Raw genomic sequence first — 17,790 nt, 5'->3', positions numbered from 1 at the left:
GGCACAACTGTGCGTTCTGGTATATTCTCGGTTGAAGCGTGACTTCGTTGGAGCGCGACTTCTTTGGAGTTTCAAGGCCATCTGCCATGTATGGCATTCACGTGCATGCAAACGCCGGTGTTGTATTGGCAATGTTGTCGGGAAGAGTCGCTAATTATACATACTTGCTTAAACGGGGACCCCCTCCCCCTGGGATGGTTACACAGATACACATCCTTTCTCTTCTACCACTCCTCCGCGGCTATGGGGTTTTTCCATTCCTCGTTCGCATTGTCATTCCATTCTTCCTTCTTGTTCCACTCCTCATATGGAGCCTCCGTGGCAAACTGGTTCTCAGTCAAGTGAGGAGCAGCGGGGGCTGTTTCCTCGATTGCTAAATTTTTCAGTTCAAACTGTTCTGGGTCTCTCCACAAAAACATGTCTACCATAACATTCCAAGGCTTGGATCTTGGCAGGGTTCCCTTGAGGTATAGAACTTCTTGTGCCAACAGCCAGTACATAAGTGCAATAGATTCCTTTCCTTTATTATTACATGGGATAGCAATATCTACATGCTCTAGGGGAGAATCCGAATCGCACAGAGCAATAACGGGGATATTTGCATAGGCTGATTCTTTAACCGGTTGTGCATCTGTTCTTGGATCTGTTACAATTAACAATCTGGGTTCAGTAAACTTCTGGATAATTTGATTTGTCAACATACCAGGGGTCCATCTTCCTGCGATAGCCTGTGCTCCTGTGTACTGAGCGAATTTCAAAACAGCTCTACTTCCAAATGGTCTGGCTGACACCACCACTACATCTGCGGGGTTATTAATGGCTACAATAATTCTCGCGGCCAGTTGGAGCTTCTCGTACGTTTTGGCTAAGTTGAGGATGTGCACGCCATCCTTGGCCCTGGTGTATACGTACCTCTTCATTTTGTTTTCGAGGTTTTTCGTTCCAATGTGAACCTGAAGGGGTTGCAGGGGGATACATGTGAGAGGTGGTTCTTTGTAAAATGCTTCCGCTTTATATACATCTTCGTTGAGAAGGGGCTACGTTATGCAATATTATTATGGTGTTCGGGGGGGGAGGAACGTGACTCATGACGTAAGGAGCCAACTACCTCCATGGAAGGGGATATAATATACATTTGCGAAGCCACCCCGCCCCCCTCTTCTCTTCTTTTATGGGAGAACTACTTCCCCTAGTGTAGCGTATCATCCAGTGCTTACCTTACAGATGAGCATCTTCGCGATGCTCTCCTCCTTGGGGGATTGTACTTTCTTATTAGTCGACATTTTCTTTTTTTTTTTTTCTTACAAAGTTATATATGGAGATGGGGATGTGATAAATATTATCCTAGCCTGGGGTTGCGTTGTTTAAATTGTTCACTTTTACTATGCGTGACAAAAATATGGGTTATATGCTGACCTTTCGTTTTTTTTTTTTTTTTTTTTTTTTTTTCCTGTCACTATATAATAAGCGGTAGAAAGTTCTTTTCTATAAGAACGTTTATTTGATACTTTTCATGTATGCTTCTTTTTGCATAAATCATGAGGATTTAATTTTTTTTTTTTTTTTTTTTTTTTTTTTTTTATCTGCAAAAATTCGTATTTGCAAAATTGTGGCGTGGAAAAAAGCCTCGTGTTCAGAGCTTGCGTGGAAAAGAAGAAGTGAACTCCGTTTTGCATTCCTTTTCAACCTTTATGCGCGGCATGAACTTAAATGGAGGTGGATGTCACAATTCGGTTTTCAATGCAGTTAATTATATGCTTAACCCATCCCTCACGGGGTTACAAAGTGTAATGCGCATATGACGCGCGTATAGGTATTATCATCATATATATATTATATTCATTTATATATCTGCACTGTGGGGGTGGAAAAAAAAAAAAAATACCATCGGGGACGATCAAGGTTCCGAGGGGAGAGGGTTTTTTTTTTTTTTTTTTCTCACCGTTGGGGGTCCATCAACCAAATGAGAAAGAGAGAAGTTGCAATAAACTCTCCTCAAATCATAAGTAAAAAAGGAATAGGCCAAAAAAATGCGGCCACACCGTCCCCGTTCCAACGACAATTATGGCAACAGTACGCGTTGTTGTGTATGCGCTTTTGCTTTTCTTAACAGATTACCTTCCCCCCTCTTCCACTTTATCATGGCAACGAGGTAAACTTCACAAACGCGTGGTGCTTTAGGGCTTAGGGTCCCATTCTTATCGCATATATGTTTTATGTACGCCTCATAATACATACAGCAGAAAATAACGTAAGGGTGTTTTCCCCCTGAATTGCGCTTTTTTCTTTTCTTTTTTTTTTTTTTTTTTTCCTGCGCGGGGGAATTGAGGGGTGCAACCTGCCGCGTTGTATGGTGTTTGGCATGTGATCCTTGTGCCATTTTTTTTTTTTTTTTCTCCTCCCCAGATTTTGTGCATCGTTCTGTACATCGCAATATTCTTGCGTAAATATCTTTCTCTTCCACAGTTTCATTTTCCAGCACTTCACTTTCCTCCTGTTTGGTTACCTCTTTTTTTTTTTAACTGCGATGTTCAGGAACATACGTGATACGTGTTGCCTGTTGTCCTTATAAGAAAAACCTTTCGCTCTGTGTTGCCGCTATTTTATCTTTGGACTCCTGCCCGAACAGGTACATAGAGAATTTAACCTTTCCGCAGGTAAATATGTTCCACCCCTTCCGTTTTCCTATTCGCCCTTACCTGTTTGTATAATCAGTTAACCACTCCTCCGTTTGTTTGTTTCTCCTCATGGCAGCGTAAAAACGCATTTTCGTCGCACCCCCTAAGTGCGTCAAATGGCATTAAAAAAAAAAATTCCTCTATAAGGAGCTACATTTAGCAGAAAGAAGCGATGGACGGATGGGAAAAGTTCCCTTTTTCTGTATGATCCAAATTGGAAAAAATAAAAAAAAAATTCATAGCCACAACATTTGTGTTCACCATTTTGGAGGTTTTTAGAAATGCCAAAGTAGATGTTGGGGGTTGCAAAGGAAGGATCCATTTTTGTCTGAGGAAATCCCGTTTCGGGTGATGTTACAATTTCTTTGATTCGTTTAACGGCGAAGAGGATTTGTTAATGGAACGTACGGTTCCTTTCCCACCCGGCGAGGCAAACAGTTCTGCACTCATCACATTTATAGACTCCCCCCCCCCCTCTCCCCAAAGGGCTGTAGAGCAGTAAAGCTCATCACAGTGATGTAGCGCAATACGCGTGGTACAGAAAATTGTCCCAAAGGGTCTTGTTGTATTTCCATCCCAGTTGTGTGCACATCACGCATATCACTTTTTTCTTCAAATTTTCTTGTCGTAAAATTGAAGGGGGCGCTTTTCCAGCAGAAGGAAATTCCGCATTTGCCTGACTGCATCACTTCCACACAATGTGGGCGAATGAATATGATGAACAAAAACGGTATGAATCGTAACAAGTGAACAGATGAGGTCAAATTGGAAAAGGTTTGGTTCCTTGTGCAGACACGGAATGTGCGCATGGATACATATACATATGTATACGCATGCACATATATTTTTACGACTCTGATATGGTAAAGTCTCCCATAATGTGACCCCCGCGTGGTGTAGAGGAGTGTGTCTGGTTTGTTCAAATTAGTTGACCGGTTGGCCAGTCGGCGGTTTCCTTCCGCAGTAAAAATTAAAACGACCAGTTGGGACTCATCTGAGATTGGGGGATGAATATGATGCTCCCCTTTATTGTATGAGCCCAGACATGCAAGGGTGCCATTGTGGAAAAAAAAAAAAAAAAAAAAAAAAAAAAAAAAAAAAACTGTTCCAGAAGCAGATATTCAGCACGTATGACATGTGCGCACAGACAGGGGGAATATTTATGTGCCGCTTTACACCTTCCTGTTCTGCATTTTTTTTTTTTTTTTTTTTTTTTTTTTTTTTTTCCATTTTGCATCTCCCTTCAACTGTTTTTACCACGAGTTATCCAATTCGTCTTTTGTTCAAAAAAAATACACACTTCAAAAGTTCGACCAACGTTTGACGAACCCTACATTTTCGTAAACGCATTTTTGCGTCCACATATTATCAACATTCGTGAGCCCCCATCTTTGTACGATTTTCAAACCTGTTAGGATGTCTCACTACGTGGCACGGCAGAAACAGATGGAGTACATTTACTCGCGAAGTTTCCTTAGAAAGGTAGCAACTCGAGCGTTAAGGAAAGGGGACAAAAAACTGCCATCCACGAACTGATTTTCTCCATGCGTTGCTAACAAGAATTTCCCCCTTTTATATGAACAAGTCATATTTTTTTTCTACCTTGCACAGCTGGATCGTTCATACCCTGCTCAAATGTGTGTAAATAGCTATTTTTTTTTTTTTTTTTTTTTTTTTTTTTTTTTTAATTTTCCTGACTTGGTCATAACATTTTCCCAAAATGTGACCAGTGTGTGTTTTTAATCTTTTTCTGCGCTCCCTTTAGGAACTACCAAATTGCAACGCTTTCGATCTGTTGTAAAGGAGGTTTCCGTTCTACAAGGCTGTTTGCATCTCCATTTGTTCCGCATTCAGTTTACCTTTTCAGTTCTTTCCGTTTGGTATTATATGATTGCGCATAGGTCTGTTTTGATCTACTCGGATGTTCACCTTTCTACTTTGCTTCCTTACATAACGTGTGCGTTTTTTTCCTCCCAAAAAGAGGGAAGAAAATACTACGCGGTTTAGAAGCCTCCTCGCGCTGTTAACAAAGGGCGCATATTTATGTAACACATTTTTGCGCACATTTTTGGGTACCTCCTCCTCTTAAGTGTATGATTAATTTTGTTCGTTCTGTTTCGTGCTTTTTTTTTTTTTTTTTTTCTCTCCTTCCGTGCAGCCGTACTTCTTAATGAACCTACTCGCGTATTTTTTCCTGCCACGCTGAGCGCGTCCCCGGGGGCTCTCAGTTCGGTGCTTGCGCGAGGAGCTTGCACCTGATGTTTGAAGCGGTTTATCAGGGGGAAAACGTAAAGTGGCCAAGGAGAAAAAAATGAGAAAACGTGAAAATAGTTAAATGCTAAAATGGCAAGTGGCAAACTCGCAAATATTTTTTTCCCCTTTGCACATCCCTACACTTCACCCAACAGGGCCTAGCATATTTATCCGGGCACAAGTCAGAGGAGGTTCCGCCTAAACCTAGCGACCGTTGCAAAAGTAGGAATCGTAAAATAAAAGGAGCCAAGTGCGGGTCGGCCAATTTAGCGCGGGTGCTTAGCGCATGCGTCTCGCCAATGAAAGGTGTGCACTAATTATTTTTGTGAACAAGCACTAACGACATCACTTTTTTTTTTTTTTTTTTTTTTTTTGCGTGCTTAGAAAAAAAGGGGCACCGTTTTAGTTCAGGATTGAAGAGAAAAAAAAAGAAAATTTTATTCTAAGTAATGAGGTTACCTAGTGAAGAACAAATCTACATTTTATAACAACTGCGGAAGGTTAAAAAAAAAAAAAAAGTAAAGAAAAAAAAAAAAAAAAAAAAAAAACTTCCATAGAAAATAACGTATTATCTACGCTGCGCAAGTGATAACATTATGCAGAAGTGTAGAATAGTTCTTTTCTCAAAGGACAACGCAGAGGACTGATCTGTGTGCTTCGAGTTAAGGGACGAATGGAGATGGGTTGTTTGTGGAACTGTGTATGTCAAACGGTAGGAGCGGTGTAAGCCAAGTGAATACACCGCTCGTGAATTATACACCCCCATTCGTCACACCATGAAGTCGCTGAAAATTAGGGGGCTAGTGAAGGGAAAGAACGAGGAGTACTACAACCTTGTCACGGTCATAAGCCTGAAGGATGAAGAGCTAGACGAGCAAATTATTCAAAGGGAGGAAAGCGTAAAGGCCAATTGGGTAGCCATAAAAAATGCCAAGGAAATTAACAAAAGTGAGAAAAAACTGTTAAGCGCAATCATGAAAAATGAAAGAATCCGCTTAAGGGTAAGAGGAAATATAAAAAAGGTATCAAGCAGAAGGAGAGAAGAACTGAACGAACATTACCCGGAGGAAGAAATTAATAGTTTTTTGGATGGAGACCTAAGTGGTGAGAAGGAATATATAGACGAGATTTTAAACTACCTGAACAATGTCCAGGGGGTAAAATTTCACGGGAATTTCGTTAGAAAGGGGAGAAGCAGGCGTGGACACAGGGTAGAGGAAGGCGCCTTCGAAAGATTGAATGGGCGAAATGATATTACCCAGCGGGAAAGGCTACGGAGGGACAACCTAGTATGGCGCGTGGGGGAGGAAGTAAAATTAGGAAAGGCAAAAAGGGAGGAAGTAAAATTAGGAAAGGCAAAAAGGGAGGAAGTAAAATTAGGAAAGGCAAAAAGGGAGGAAGTAAAATTAGGAAAGGCAAAAAGGGAGGAAGTAAAATTAGGAAAGGCAAAAAGGGAGGAAGTAAAATTAGGAAAGGCAAAAAGGGAGGAAGTAAAAGCAGAAAAGGCGATAAAGGAAAAAGGCAAAATCGAGACACACCAAAGAAACGGGAAGGTCGGGCTACCCCCACTCCTCAGGATTAAAAACAAGGCCATTCAGAAAAAAAAAGGAAAAAAAAAAATCATGAGAGCTAGCCAAAATGTAGTGACCGATCGGATAAGCAATAAGGAGATAGCGGAAAAGACACTAAGAAAGATGCTTTACGAAATAAAAATGTCGTTAAAGGAGTTGAACAAGTTGAACAAGTTGAGGGCAGTCATCCAATCGCCACAGAAAAAGGAAAAGTGCAAAACGAAGCAAAAGGAAAGACAGAACGTTATTTACAATTTGAAACAGGAGAAATGGGTGAATCCACCAAGGAACCAGTTCCCCATGAAGAAGGGTCCAAATTATGAAGAAAATAAATTATATTTTAAAGCACTCTTCCAACATATAAGAGGAAGGAAGAAAGGAGCAGTAGCCATGGTTTCTCCATCCAAAGGAAAAATCATCTCTACTGAGAAGTTGGCCTCCATCAGAGCATCTGAAGTTGTAAAGGAAGAGAATCTGCTGTGTACGGTAGGTGAAGAGGAGACCATTGAAATAACGTGTGAAGAGGAGTTCGAAAAGAAAAAATTTATTCTGAAGGAAAAGATTAAGGACGAGTATAGGAGGAAGAGGAATGAGTCCACTTTGTACGATAACAGGAAGGATGTGTTCCTTCCACCTAACGGGAAATCTCCTTCTAACGCGGGACGAAACAGTAAGTACATGTTCGACGATACAGCCCTCAGCGAAAGCGACCGGGACGATTTGGAGTATTTGTTCAGCGTGAAGGGGAAGAACAAGAGGAGGTACGGGTGCCTCCCCGGGCAGGAGGCGCAACCGTCAAAGGAGCAACTACCGAAGGAGCAACCGTCGAAGGAGCAACTACCGAAGGAGCAACCACCGAAGGAGCAACCACCGAAGGAGCAACCACCGAAGGAGCAACCACCGAAGGAGCAACCGTCAAAGGAGCAACTACCGAAGGAACAACTACCGATGAGACAACCGCAAGGAAAAGAAGCAACGGTCAAGCCGATACTTGCACCCCCTCTGGAATCTTTCTCCCTAGCAGACAAGCCAATTGGAGACAGTGCACCCGGGACAAACTCCTCGCCCCTAAAAAATGGGGGCAAAGAAAGGGTCCAAATGGAAGAGAAGTTGAATCATCGTAAGGAAGAAAAAAATAAACCATGCATAAAGGAAAAAAGTGGAATAAAAACAGACATCGGTGGCATCGTCATGGATCCCACGACGGATAATCCTCCTGATAGAGGAATGCGTTCTGATGCAAATAATGCAGAGGAACGTGATGATAGCGACATCGGAAAAAATGCGGAAAAGAATCTCCCCCAGTTGAATAGGAAGAAAAAGTTGGCAGAAATTATGAAGACCAATTCGATGATATTGAAGCAACATCATGGTAAGAAGGAAAGCTTAGTGGATAAAGGAGAGGACAACTTAGGGAGAAAAAAAATTATGGATGATGTTCCGAAGGGAGTGAAGGCTACAGTGATTGGAAGTGATCGAATAGGAGATGGTGGAACGGATAAGGAGGATCTCACAACGGTAAAAGATGAGAAGAAAACCAAGTCTGCTATATTGGAGAAGAAATCGATAGAGGTATCACCCCCTGTGGAGGTGAAGACAGAGCATGGAACGTCAAAGGAGAGTACCTCCCCGAGAGACGCTTTAAAAGGGAAGAAAATTTTTCTTCCACTGAAGGCTCTGACACCAGAGGGAATTAATAACTCGCCTCATGGTTTAGTTAATCAGAAGGAGGGAGCCAAGAATGTGGGTGAGTACAGTTCACCCCCCGTGGAGACCTCAGGAATGAGTGAACAGAGGGGAGAATTGGCAACTGCTGTGGAGAGGGATACCAATGACAGTGGTGAGAAACATAAGGTTGAGAGAGTTGCTTTAAAGGGGGATCTACCATTGGTGAAGGGAATAAAGGCGTTCTCAAAGGAGGCAGACGCCCCGAAGGAGAAGAACACTGAGAAGGGAGAGAATCAGGAGGAAGGAAATTGGCACTGCGATGTGTCTTCCCCTAATAAATTTCCAAAAGGATTGAGAAAAGAAGGAAGCATCAAAACGGGTGTGAATAAACAAGATGGAAATGAAGCCAGTATGGATTCCCCTTCAGGTGGGGAGGCTAAAGAAAAGGAACGAAACGACATTAAGGAAGAACCCAAAAAGAATCTATCACAGGAGAAAAACAAAATAGACGCAGAGATAGAGAAATGTCACTCTGCTTCTTCTAACAGTGAGGGGAAGGATGGAGGAGGTAACAAAATGGTAGCCAATGCGAAGGTCCCCTTGAAACTGAACATGGCGATGAAGAAGGCCTTGCTTGGGAAGATGCTCGCGAAGCGTGTTCCCAAAGGTACTTCATCTGTGGGAGAGGCAAAAAAGGGGGAGGATAATACACAGGGAGAGGCAAAAAAGGGGGAGGATAATACACAGGGAGAGGCAAAAAAGGAGGAGGATAATATACAGGGAGAGGCAAAAAAGGGGGAGGATAATACACAGGGAGAGGCAAAAAAGGGGGAGGATAATACACAGGGAGAGGCAAAAAAGGGGGAGAATAATACACAGGGAGAGGCAAAAAAGGAGGAGGATAATATACAGGGAGAGGCAAAGAAGGAGGAGGATAATATACAGGGAGAGGTTAGCGAAAAGAACAAACCGATGGAGAAGGTAATCCCGAAAAGCATATCCAAGAGCAAAGTTGTTAGTTCAAAGGTTATTCCCCCCAAAGGACGCCCTTTAAAGGGGAATGCCATTTTGAAGGCAAAGGTAGGGATGGTTCGGGATGCTGATGGTGGTTCGAAGGAGTATAGTGAGAAATTATCTCTTAGGGGGTGCGTGTCCTTGAAGGGGAAAGAGGAAGTAGAAAACGTGGCAGTAGAAAAAGTGGCAGTAGAAAACGTGGCAGAAGAAAACGCGGAGAAGGAGGTGAAGGTGCCAGCGGAAGTAAGTGCGCCCACGGTGAAATGTGTACGAGATGTAAAGTGCACAAAAACAGACGAAGGGGTACCCAAAGGAGAAAGCAACATCAACGAAAGGGGGTTCATAGAAAAGGCAGTAAGAAAAAATATAGAAAGGATACTGGAAAGAGTAGATAGTTCGATAGTGCATGTAAAGGATGAGAAAAAAGGGAATCAATCTAGGTTGGCAAAAATTGTGATGAGAGGTCCTAAAGGTTTGAATGTAAAGAAGGGCAAAACGGTGAAGGGGATGGAAGACAACGTTGGAAGGGAGGTTGGTCATGATGGTAGTGATGATGGTGAGGATGGTGGAAACGACATACCCCCCACCGAGGGGCGTAAGAGGTACTCAGTGACCTTGAACAAGTTTTCAAAAAAGATTGAGGTAAAGAAGAAGAGCTCTGTTGATGTGGTTGAATTGTTGAGTGCACTGGAGGAGAAATCGGGGCAGAATTGCTCCGTTCTAAGTGAATCACCCTGTACAGGCGATGTAGAGAAACTCACCACAGATCATGAGCCACCAAAGAAAACGCCGATGGTAAAACCTCTTCTTAAGAAGGATGCATTGGTCAAATTAATATCCAAAAGACCACTAGAAAATAAAAAAGCAATACAGTTGGAGGGGAAGGATATTGATTCAGTGAGAGAGGATGAAGGAGGAGAGGCGCAGCCGCAGAAGGAGGAAGACGATCCACAAGAGGAAGGTAAGGACAAGCAGAACGATGAACAGAAGAAGGAAAACCAAGTCGATGAAAATGGGAAAGGACAGCACGGTGAAGAAATGCACGGGCAGGAAAAGGGAGAAGACCCTCCTTTCTCCAAAACGAACATCGTGAAGTCCCCACGTTTATCACAAAAAATGAAAAAGGCACCAAGTGGACAAGTAAAGGAAGGCCCAAACAAAAACAATTTTATGGCAAAATTGCAAATCGTGAAGAATAAGTCTACGCTCAAGCAATTTCCCCTGAAAAGGGTGGCGATGTTCAAGGAAAGTGGAAACAGTGAAGAGAAAAATATCCCTCGTGAGAACAGTAACACCGAGGAAGGGAATTCCCAAAGGGAGGAGCAGAATTCGGAAGTGAAGGCTTTGGAAGACACTTCCTCTGAAGATACTACGATCAAGCAGGTAGAGCTCCCCACCAAAAATGAAAAAAACGATAATGAAGAAAAAGACAATTCGGATGACAGTAATGGACCCGTGTCTGCCACAAAGAAATGTCCAGTGAAAAAAGTGCCACCCAAATCCATGATTAAAATTTTTCCGAAAATCCACCCCAAAGTTGTAGCCCCTCCATTTAAGGGAGTTAATGACTCAAAGCATGTGATCAAGGAGAAGCCTCCATTTTTAAACAAGTTAAAAGCAAAGGCTCTCCCCCCATCAAGCATGATGGGAGAAAATACAGAAAAGGGATTAAGTGAAGAGGAGAAACCTATCCCATGATACTCCATAGGAAGATCACTTATGCAATGGTACATATGGAAATGGGAAAATAAATCCATTCCTGTTTTGTCTGAGAAAAAGGGAAAGTTGTAAAAGGTATGGTCGCTAAGTACACATATGTGCATATGTACCATACGAACCGTGGGGGAAAGAAAGGGGAGGACAGGCACGCCCACCCTTGAAATTGTCCTTTGACATGGTCATCAAATCAATCTGTACGTGGAACATTTGGTAATGGCCACAACAACTCCCTTACACACCATGATGATTGTTTTTTTTTTTTTTTTTTTTTTTTTTTTTTTTTTTTTTGTTGTTGTTTTGTTTTTTTTGCTTTAAAATTTTAACTCCACAGGGTCTCCGTGTTGAGCATAACCAAATCCACACACCCTGGATGCATCTGCAAATTCGTTCATTCGTTTGTTTTTCAATCTTTTAGTTCCCCCGATCATCCAACTGTTCACCCACTCATTTGTCCACTCCTTGTACGTGTTCTTGTGCGCTATTTGTTGACGCCCAGGCGGCCAACATTCTTAACACGTTTCACGTATGTTGCATAAACAAGGCTCATTTCGGATTATCCGTTTTGTTTATTCTCCCTCAGAGGTGACTTTTTTTTTTTTTTTTGTTCTCCATCACTGTCTGAAGAAAAGGAGCAAACCATCCATGCATGCATTGTGTGGGTTATTCTTTAATTAAGATAACTCTACGAGTGTGTATGTGGGTACTCACTTGAGTTTGAGGTTCTCCCCCTTGGTCACATTCCCCAGTTCATCTTGCGTACAGCCAAATGGTGAAAAAGCTGATGCGCATGCACAAGTGGAAAAAAAAAAAAAAAAAAAAAAAAAAAGAGATCAATTTTTGGATAATTTTTTTGGTAATATTCTGACTTGTTCAGGCAGAATAGACACTTTTTTTTTTCTTTTTTTTTTTTTTTTTTTTTTTCAAATGGCTATCTGTTAACTGTTCCTAGAAAGTGAAGAATTGTTTTTCACACAATTTTGATGTTGTCCCACTTTTCTCGTTCTGTTTTTCCTTTTTATTTCCCTTTTTTTTTTTTCCCGTTTTTTGCGCTTTTCCCCTTTTGAGAACAATTCTGACATCTTGCCAACAACCCAGCAGAGGAGCCGTCCACAACGGAAGTCATAATTTTTTTCGAATCACCTTTACCTGCCGACACATCCCCTCGATTATACGAGAAAAAGGAACAACCCCCCTTCGAATCGCCTTCTGGTAAAATTCACTTCCACCCATTAGCACAATGTATTACAAGGAATATTACACGTACGATGTGGTATACCCCGCGTACTATTCAGGATACGTGTTGTACGAAGTACCAAGAGAGAAGAACATCTTTTGCAGTTTAACGGAGGCACTATGTAGTTGTTTCATATTTACAGCAACAGCTGTCACGTCCATTTTTATCGTGTCAGCTGATGCGATGTTAAGGTGTTGTGAAGGCAAAGACTGAGCACGGGGTACCATGGGGATGGGGACAAATCTTGGCCATTGGAGCAGACGCAATTTTGCGGTCAAATCAGAAGACAAGTTGGTAGTGTTGCAAAAATGATGAGGAATCTTTCGAATGAAGATTTAGTAAAACTTGGATTTCATAATATAAAAAAAAAAAAAATTCTTTAACTTTTTTGAATAGCTTGTATTTCCACCCATTCATTCCATATGTTCCCCCGTAAGGATGCTATTTTTTTTTTTTTTTTTTCTGTACACACAGTTTAATAACTCAGGTAGGATTCACCTCCGCTTTGCGATTAAAATGAAAAAAAAAAAAAAAAAAAAAAAAAAAAAATATAGGACCCATCGGGAAGGTGGATTCCCTAGTATCTTGTCTAAAGTTAAGGAAAAAAAAAAAAAAAAAAAAAAAAGAAAGAAAACAAATGTACGGTTAGCAGACCGAGTGCGCCGCGTAACTGCTCTAATTTTTTTTTTCTTTTTCTTTTTTTCTGAATCATCACGCTCCTGTCTCCTGTTTGGAAATTCTACGCATCTTGGAAAGGGGTTACCCTGGAATGGGGTTACCCAAAGGCTGAAAAAGGCCTCCTACGCATTTATTTTCTGACCAGATCCCATCTTTCCCAAGGGGAGAAAAGAGAAACTCTCTCCTCATTAGGGAAGGTGGACAGATCCTCCCACCCGTTGGCCGAGTAGGAGATCACCTTGTTTGACTCGATCTCGAAAAAAATGTTTTACCTTTGCGTTTTATATGTGTTTTTCAATTGAAGATCTTGGGAGAAGGGGAGAATCTGCATGTGTGTGATGATAGGGAGGGACAGCGAAAATGGGAGATTCGTCCGACAGGAGCTCCGGTAGTGATTCACAGTGGAGGGACTGCCTGACGAGGAACTCCTTGATGGGTACAACCGTTGGTAATGGCTACCCCTGCACGTGGAAATCAGTGCACATCAAAAGAGGAGAACCGATCGAGACGTTCCTGTCATCACGTATGTCATGCGCGCCACGCGCGTCGAGGCTTCTTTTCAACTGGGGAGAAAAATTTTCCACGTCGAGAAAGAATGAAAAAAATAGAATTTTCAGATACGTATGGATGAGTGAAGATGAGCTGGGGGGAGAATCAACTGAGGAGGGAGAGGAAGAAGGACAGTACGAGTACGTGTACCAAAAGAGGTTCAGCAGAGACAGTATGTTCAGAGTAGATGTTGATGAATATTCGATAAGGAGGAGTGTTCTGCCGGTTCGAGAAGGGAGAGTTGGAAAAAAAAATCAAACCTTGGATGGCGCCAACAGTGGAAAGAAACTGTATGGAAGGAAAAGTACACGTGAGGTGGATCCCCGAATGGGTAGAACCCCCCACGGTGGGCGAGGGGCAGAAGAAAAACGCGGTAACATCCTCTTAGAAAATGCCTGGAAGGCATTCAAACTGGAGGAAGGAACTTCATTTGGAGGCGGTCCACTTGGAGGCGGTTCACTTGGAGGTAACCCATTTGCGGGTGGTCCCTTCTGCAGTGACCCTTACTTATGCTACCCCCTGCAGTTCTGCAGGAGGGATGGAAAAGATCGGAGACACATCAGCAAGGAGCCCTACAAAGTATTGAGCGCCCCGAATTTGGTAGACGACTTCTATCTTAACTTAGTAGACTGGTCAAGACAAAACATAATCGCCGTGGGGTTGCGCGATAAGTTATGCGTGTGGAATGAAGATACCTCTAAAGGAGAAGAAGTATTCACATTAAAAAGGAAAAAAATAAAGAAGAAGAAGAAAAAAAAAAAAAACACACAGAAAGACAAAAAAAATAAGAAAAGTATAACATCATTAAGGTGGAACTTTTTTGGCAACCACTTATCTGTTGGTTTGTCAAACGGAGTTGTTCAAATTTGGGATCTGGAAAAAGAAGTGAAGATAAGAAAGTACAGGAACCATAAGAAAAGAGTTGGAGCACTGGGATGGTATTACGATACGTTAACAACTGGAAGTAAGGACAACAAGATTGTCTGTTCAGATATCAGATGTAAAGATAGTAGTTATGCACAGCTAACTAATCATACTTCGGAAGTATGTGGTCTTCAATGGAATTATCAAACGAAACAGTTAGCTTCAGGGTCCAACGATAACTCTGTGTACATATGGGAATGGAGAAAATGTGTTCCTCTGTTCCAGTTGACAAAACATACAGCTGCAGTGAAGGCCATGAGTTGGTCTCCTCACAAAGAGAACTTGCTTGCTACTGGGGGTGGGTCAGCTGATAAAAAAATATTTTTGTGGAACACTTCCACCGGGAAGTGTCTTGATGAAGTGCGAGCAAATTCCCAAGTTTCTAACATTTTTTGGTCCAAACATACGGAGGAATTTGTGTCCACACATAGTTACTCTCTAGGTCAGGTTGTGTTGTGGAAATACCCTCGGCTGAAAAAGGTGTCGGCGCTAAGTGGTCATGCACTGCGCGTGCTGTATGGCGCCCTCAGTCCCGATGGAGAATCCATTGTTACGGGTTCTCCCGATGAGACGCTGCGCCTCTGGAGAGTCTTCCCCCGAGGAGGCCACAAAAGTGCAGGAAACCGTCTGGAAAACTGTCTGGACAAATGCCTGGGAAGTTACCTTGGCAATCCTTACGGTAGCCACAGCTTAACCCATCACCCGCCACACCTGATCCCCTTCTCAAACTGTTATGAACAAGTCAGGTAAAATGATTCTTCTTTTTCACAAAAAAAAAAAAAAAAAAAAAAAAAAAAAAAAAAAAAAATGATATGCTTTACTTGGACATCCAGTGGAGTTTGCTCTCCAACTTTCCATCTTTTTTTCTGCAATGAAATTGTTCATCCTCTTTTACTCTATACGGATTAGTCTCTTCCATATACGCATCTCTCCATGAGTTGGCTCCCCTATCTGTGTCTGTGCTTAACCGCCTATAATGCGAACTCCTTGAGGCACGTGGAGGAAGCCGCTTTTCAACACTCCTTGCCTGATTGCAGTTTTGATCTGGTAAGTACCACCCAGCCGCACTCTGATCATCACTTTGGTAGAGCCCCCTCTTGAAGTCACTTAAATTTTCACCCCAATGGTACTTGGAGTAAACGTTATTGAAATATCTCTCGCATTCGTAATCCTGTTTATTCTGTGGTGATGGAGTGGAGAGTGAATCTTCTTCATCTCCAAGTGAGTAGAAATTGTCACTATCTAATGAATTACATTCATCCGTAAGGGAAGAATTACAACTACTCAGGTTGTTTCCTTCTACGGATACACTGTCACAGGATGGTAGACATGCATCTCCCGATATATTCCTCGAGTAGTTCCTTCCACGTTTATTCCTTTCACATACGTTCGAAGAGAAACATTCCGCTTTTTTTTTTCTTTTTTTTTTTTTTTCAATTTTTCCATTCATTATGTTTGGGAAAGGAGCTACATCTCTACTTCTCCCTTTCGACACGTTCACACTTCGTCCGTTGAGATGTTCCATTTTTTCTACCATGTCTAGAGTTCTTTGGAGTTCCTTCATCTTTGACTCCATCTTGAAGTAACTGTCCACCTGTTTCTCGTTTCCCCTCATGAACATATCATAATTTAGATCCTCACTAGGTAGTTCCATCCTACTATTACCCCCCTCCGTGTATTCTTCTTTCTCTTGTCTCAGATCAGGATAGGATACATGTTCCATTGGTTCACTCCTTCTACATTTCTTTGCACGATGTGTGTCCTGCTCACTGGGGTCATCTCTTTTTTTTGACCAGTTCAGGTGTTCCTGCTTTTCAGACTTTATATTACACGTTTCGCTAATACTTTTTTCGGGGTATTTTTTTGGAATTTTCTCTGGGCCATTTTGACCTGTTCTCATTTCGCATTGCTCATGCGTACGCTCTCCCTGTGGGCGATGCCTTTGTTCCGCTTCCATCGTGCTATGTTGTATGTCCACTCCTTTCACCTCGCGTGAAGAAGGCCCTCCGAAGTAACTCTTAACCACATCTTCTCCACCAAAATAATAATCATTAAAATGGCAGGACATGTTGAAGTAAGATGTGAAATGTATTCTCCCCGCTATAATGTTATTGTAATGCATCTCCTTATCGTTCCGCAAATCTGCCTGACCATGTGCAGGTGGAAAATAAAAAGTCTGTTGATCTATTTCATCCACATCCGAATCATATTCATCACTTGAATTGTCCTCATCTGAGAGGTGGAAGACCCACGATTGAGGTGCTTCATCTTCCCGTCCTTGTGTGTAAAGGGTTCTGTATTGGAAGGGGTTCTTTGTGCATAGGTTGTGGTCATACATGCCGTTGTTTTCCCTTCCGTTGAGAGGAGCTTCAACAGAATGAATTTTTCGTTCCATCTCTGCACCTCCCCCTTTTGTACTAGAGCGATGGGAAAAAATTCTCCTTTTATTCTTTTCTAGAATTTGTGAAATTATCCCCCCGAAGCAGATAACCACATTCTCTTTAAAATTCTTGGTGGCAAACAAACAAAACAAATTCAAGTCGGAGCAAAACTTAAAGATAACTTTTAAATCAGTGAGAGGAAGTGCCAAACTGTGATCTTCAAACTTTTTATTTTTGAAAAAATACTTGGTCTTACATGAAGGGATGGATATTTTTTTATTATTGTAAAAGAAATGTTCTCTTTTGATTTTTTCCTTGTTGAGACTGAAGTCTGATGTTTCTATTGCACTCAGTACAATGGAGTCATCTGTGTTTTTTAGAAAAACGTTTCTCTCGTTGGCTAAATCTTTCAAGTTTATTAGAAAGAGAGTGGGTTCTACTTGTATAATGGATTCATTTTTATACACGTAACTTTTTAGTGGGCTGCAGAAGGGCCTCAGTTTGAGCACTGCGCTGCAGTGCGTATTGCGCTTTTTAAATTTCACCACCACCTCCAGGGTTCCGTTCTTCTTGTTGAATTTTAGAATCAGTTTGGACACTTCCGCAGGGCCGAAAGCGCGATTAATGTCGTCATCACAGTGTACTCCCCCGCTACCACCGACATGGCTATCCTGCTCGCCCCTTTCGTAATTTCCCAAGTGGGAACTCCCATCACTCCTCAACAGCCTCGTTATTTGGTAGCTAAACAGGCAGTGGTATAAGTCTTTCGAGCTGAGGGAGCCACTGACGACCTTCTCATCACAGTTCACATTGCCCAGGGAGAAGAACTTCTTGTCCAAGTGGATTATCAACTCGTTCGTTAAGTTGTTGGACCCGATGAGCTCTAGCTTACTGTGCGTGAGTCGGAGGTGCAGATGTTCACTCACCGATGTGAAGAGCTTCAATATGCGTTCGAATACTTCAATGTAGGGCCTCTTGATTACCACTTCCATGGGAAGAGTTACAAGTTTTGAAGTTGTTTAAGGGGAAATAAATTGATGAAGGTAATTGGAAGTGTTCACCTGGCGGGATAATGCTCGCACCTGTTTGATAAACCTCCCTCCTGCTCATCAAAGTCGCCA

The 17,790-nt window shown here is 42.1% G+C and overlaps 5 protein-coding genes across 5 annotated transcripts; 3 read left to right on the top strand and 2 right to left on the bottom strand.

Annotated features, from left to right (window-relative positions):
* Positions 1-224: 224 nt before the first annotated feature.
* PKNH_0611200 (40S ribosomal protein S2, putative) lies at positions 225-1,283 on the bottom strand (the record flags this gene model as incomplete). Its single annotated transcript, XM_002261750.1, has 2 exons — positions 225-953; positions 1,218-1,283. The coding sequence occupies 2 exons, from the start codon at positions 1,281-1,283 to the stop codon at positions 225-227; spliced, it is 795 nt and encodes a 264-aa protein (XP_002261786.1).
* Positions 1,284-5,707: 4,424 nt separating this feature from the next.
* PKNH_0611100 (conserved Plasmodium protein, unknown function) lies at positions 5,708-10,882 on the top strand (the record flags this gene model as incomplete). Its single annotated transcript, XM_002261749.2, has 1 exon — positions 5,708-10,882. The coding sequence occupies one exon, from the start codon at positions 5,708-5,710 to the stop codon at positions 10,880-10,882; it is 5,175 nt and encodes a 1,724-aa protein (XP_002261785.2).
* A 1,258-nt stretch (positions 10,883-12,140) lies between these two features.
* On the top strand, positions 12,141-12,350 carry PKNH_0611000 (conserved Plasmodium protein, unknown function; the record flags this gene model as incomplete). Its single annotated transcript, XM_039113512.1, has 1 exon — positions 12,141-12,350. One exon carries the CDS (start codon positions 12,141-12,143, stop codon positions 12,348-12,350), a length of 210 nt encoding a protein of 69 aa, XP_038969534.1.
* An 825-nt stretch (positions 12,351-13,175) lies between these two features.
* Positions 13,176-15,038, top strand: PKNH_0610900 (uncharacterized protein; the record flags this gene model as incomplete). The annotated part of the gene is made up of 1 exon (XM_002261748.1): positions 13,176-15,038. One exon carries the CDS (start codon positions 13,176-13,178, stop codon positions 15,036-15,038), a length of 1,863 nt encoding a protein of 620 aa, XP_002261784.1.
* Positions 15,039-15,105: 67 nt separating this feature from the next.
* On the bottom strand, positions 15,106-17,661 carry PKNH_0610800 (conserved Plasmodium protein, unknown function; the record flags this gene model as incomplete). Its single annotated transcript, XM_002261747.1, has 1 exon — positions 15,106-17,661. One exon carries the CDS (start codon positions 17,659-17,661, stop codon positions 15,106-15,108), a length of 2,556 nt encoding a protein of 851 aa, XP_002261783.1.
* Positions 17,662-17,790: the final 129 nt, after the last annotated feature.

Source organism: Plasmodium knowlesi, assembly GCF_000006355.2.
Source record: "Plasmodium knowlesi strain H genome assembly, chromosome: 6".
Classification (NCBI taxonomy): Eukaryota; Apicomplexa; class Aconoidasida; order Haemosporida; family Plasmodiidae; genus Plasmodium; species Plasmodium knowlesi.
The sequence above is the reverse complement of the archived record's forward strand: the minus strand, read 5'-3'. Positions and strand labels throughout refer to the sequence as shown.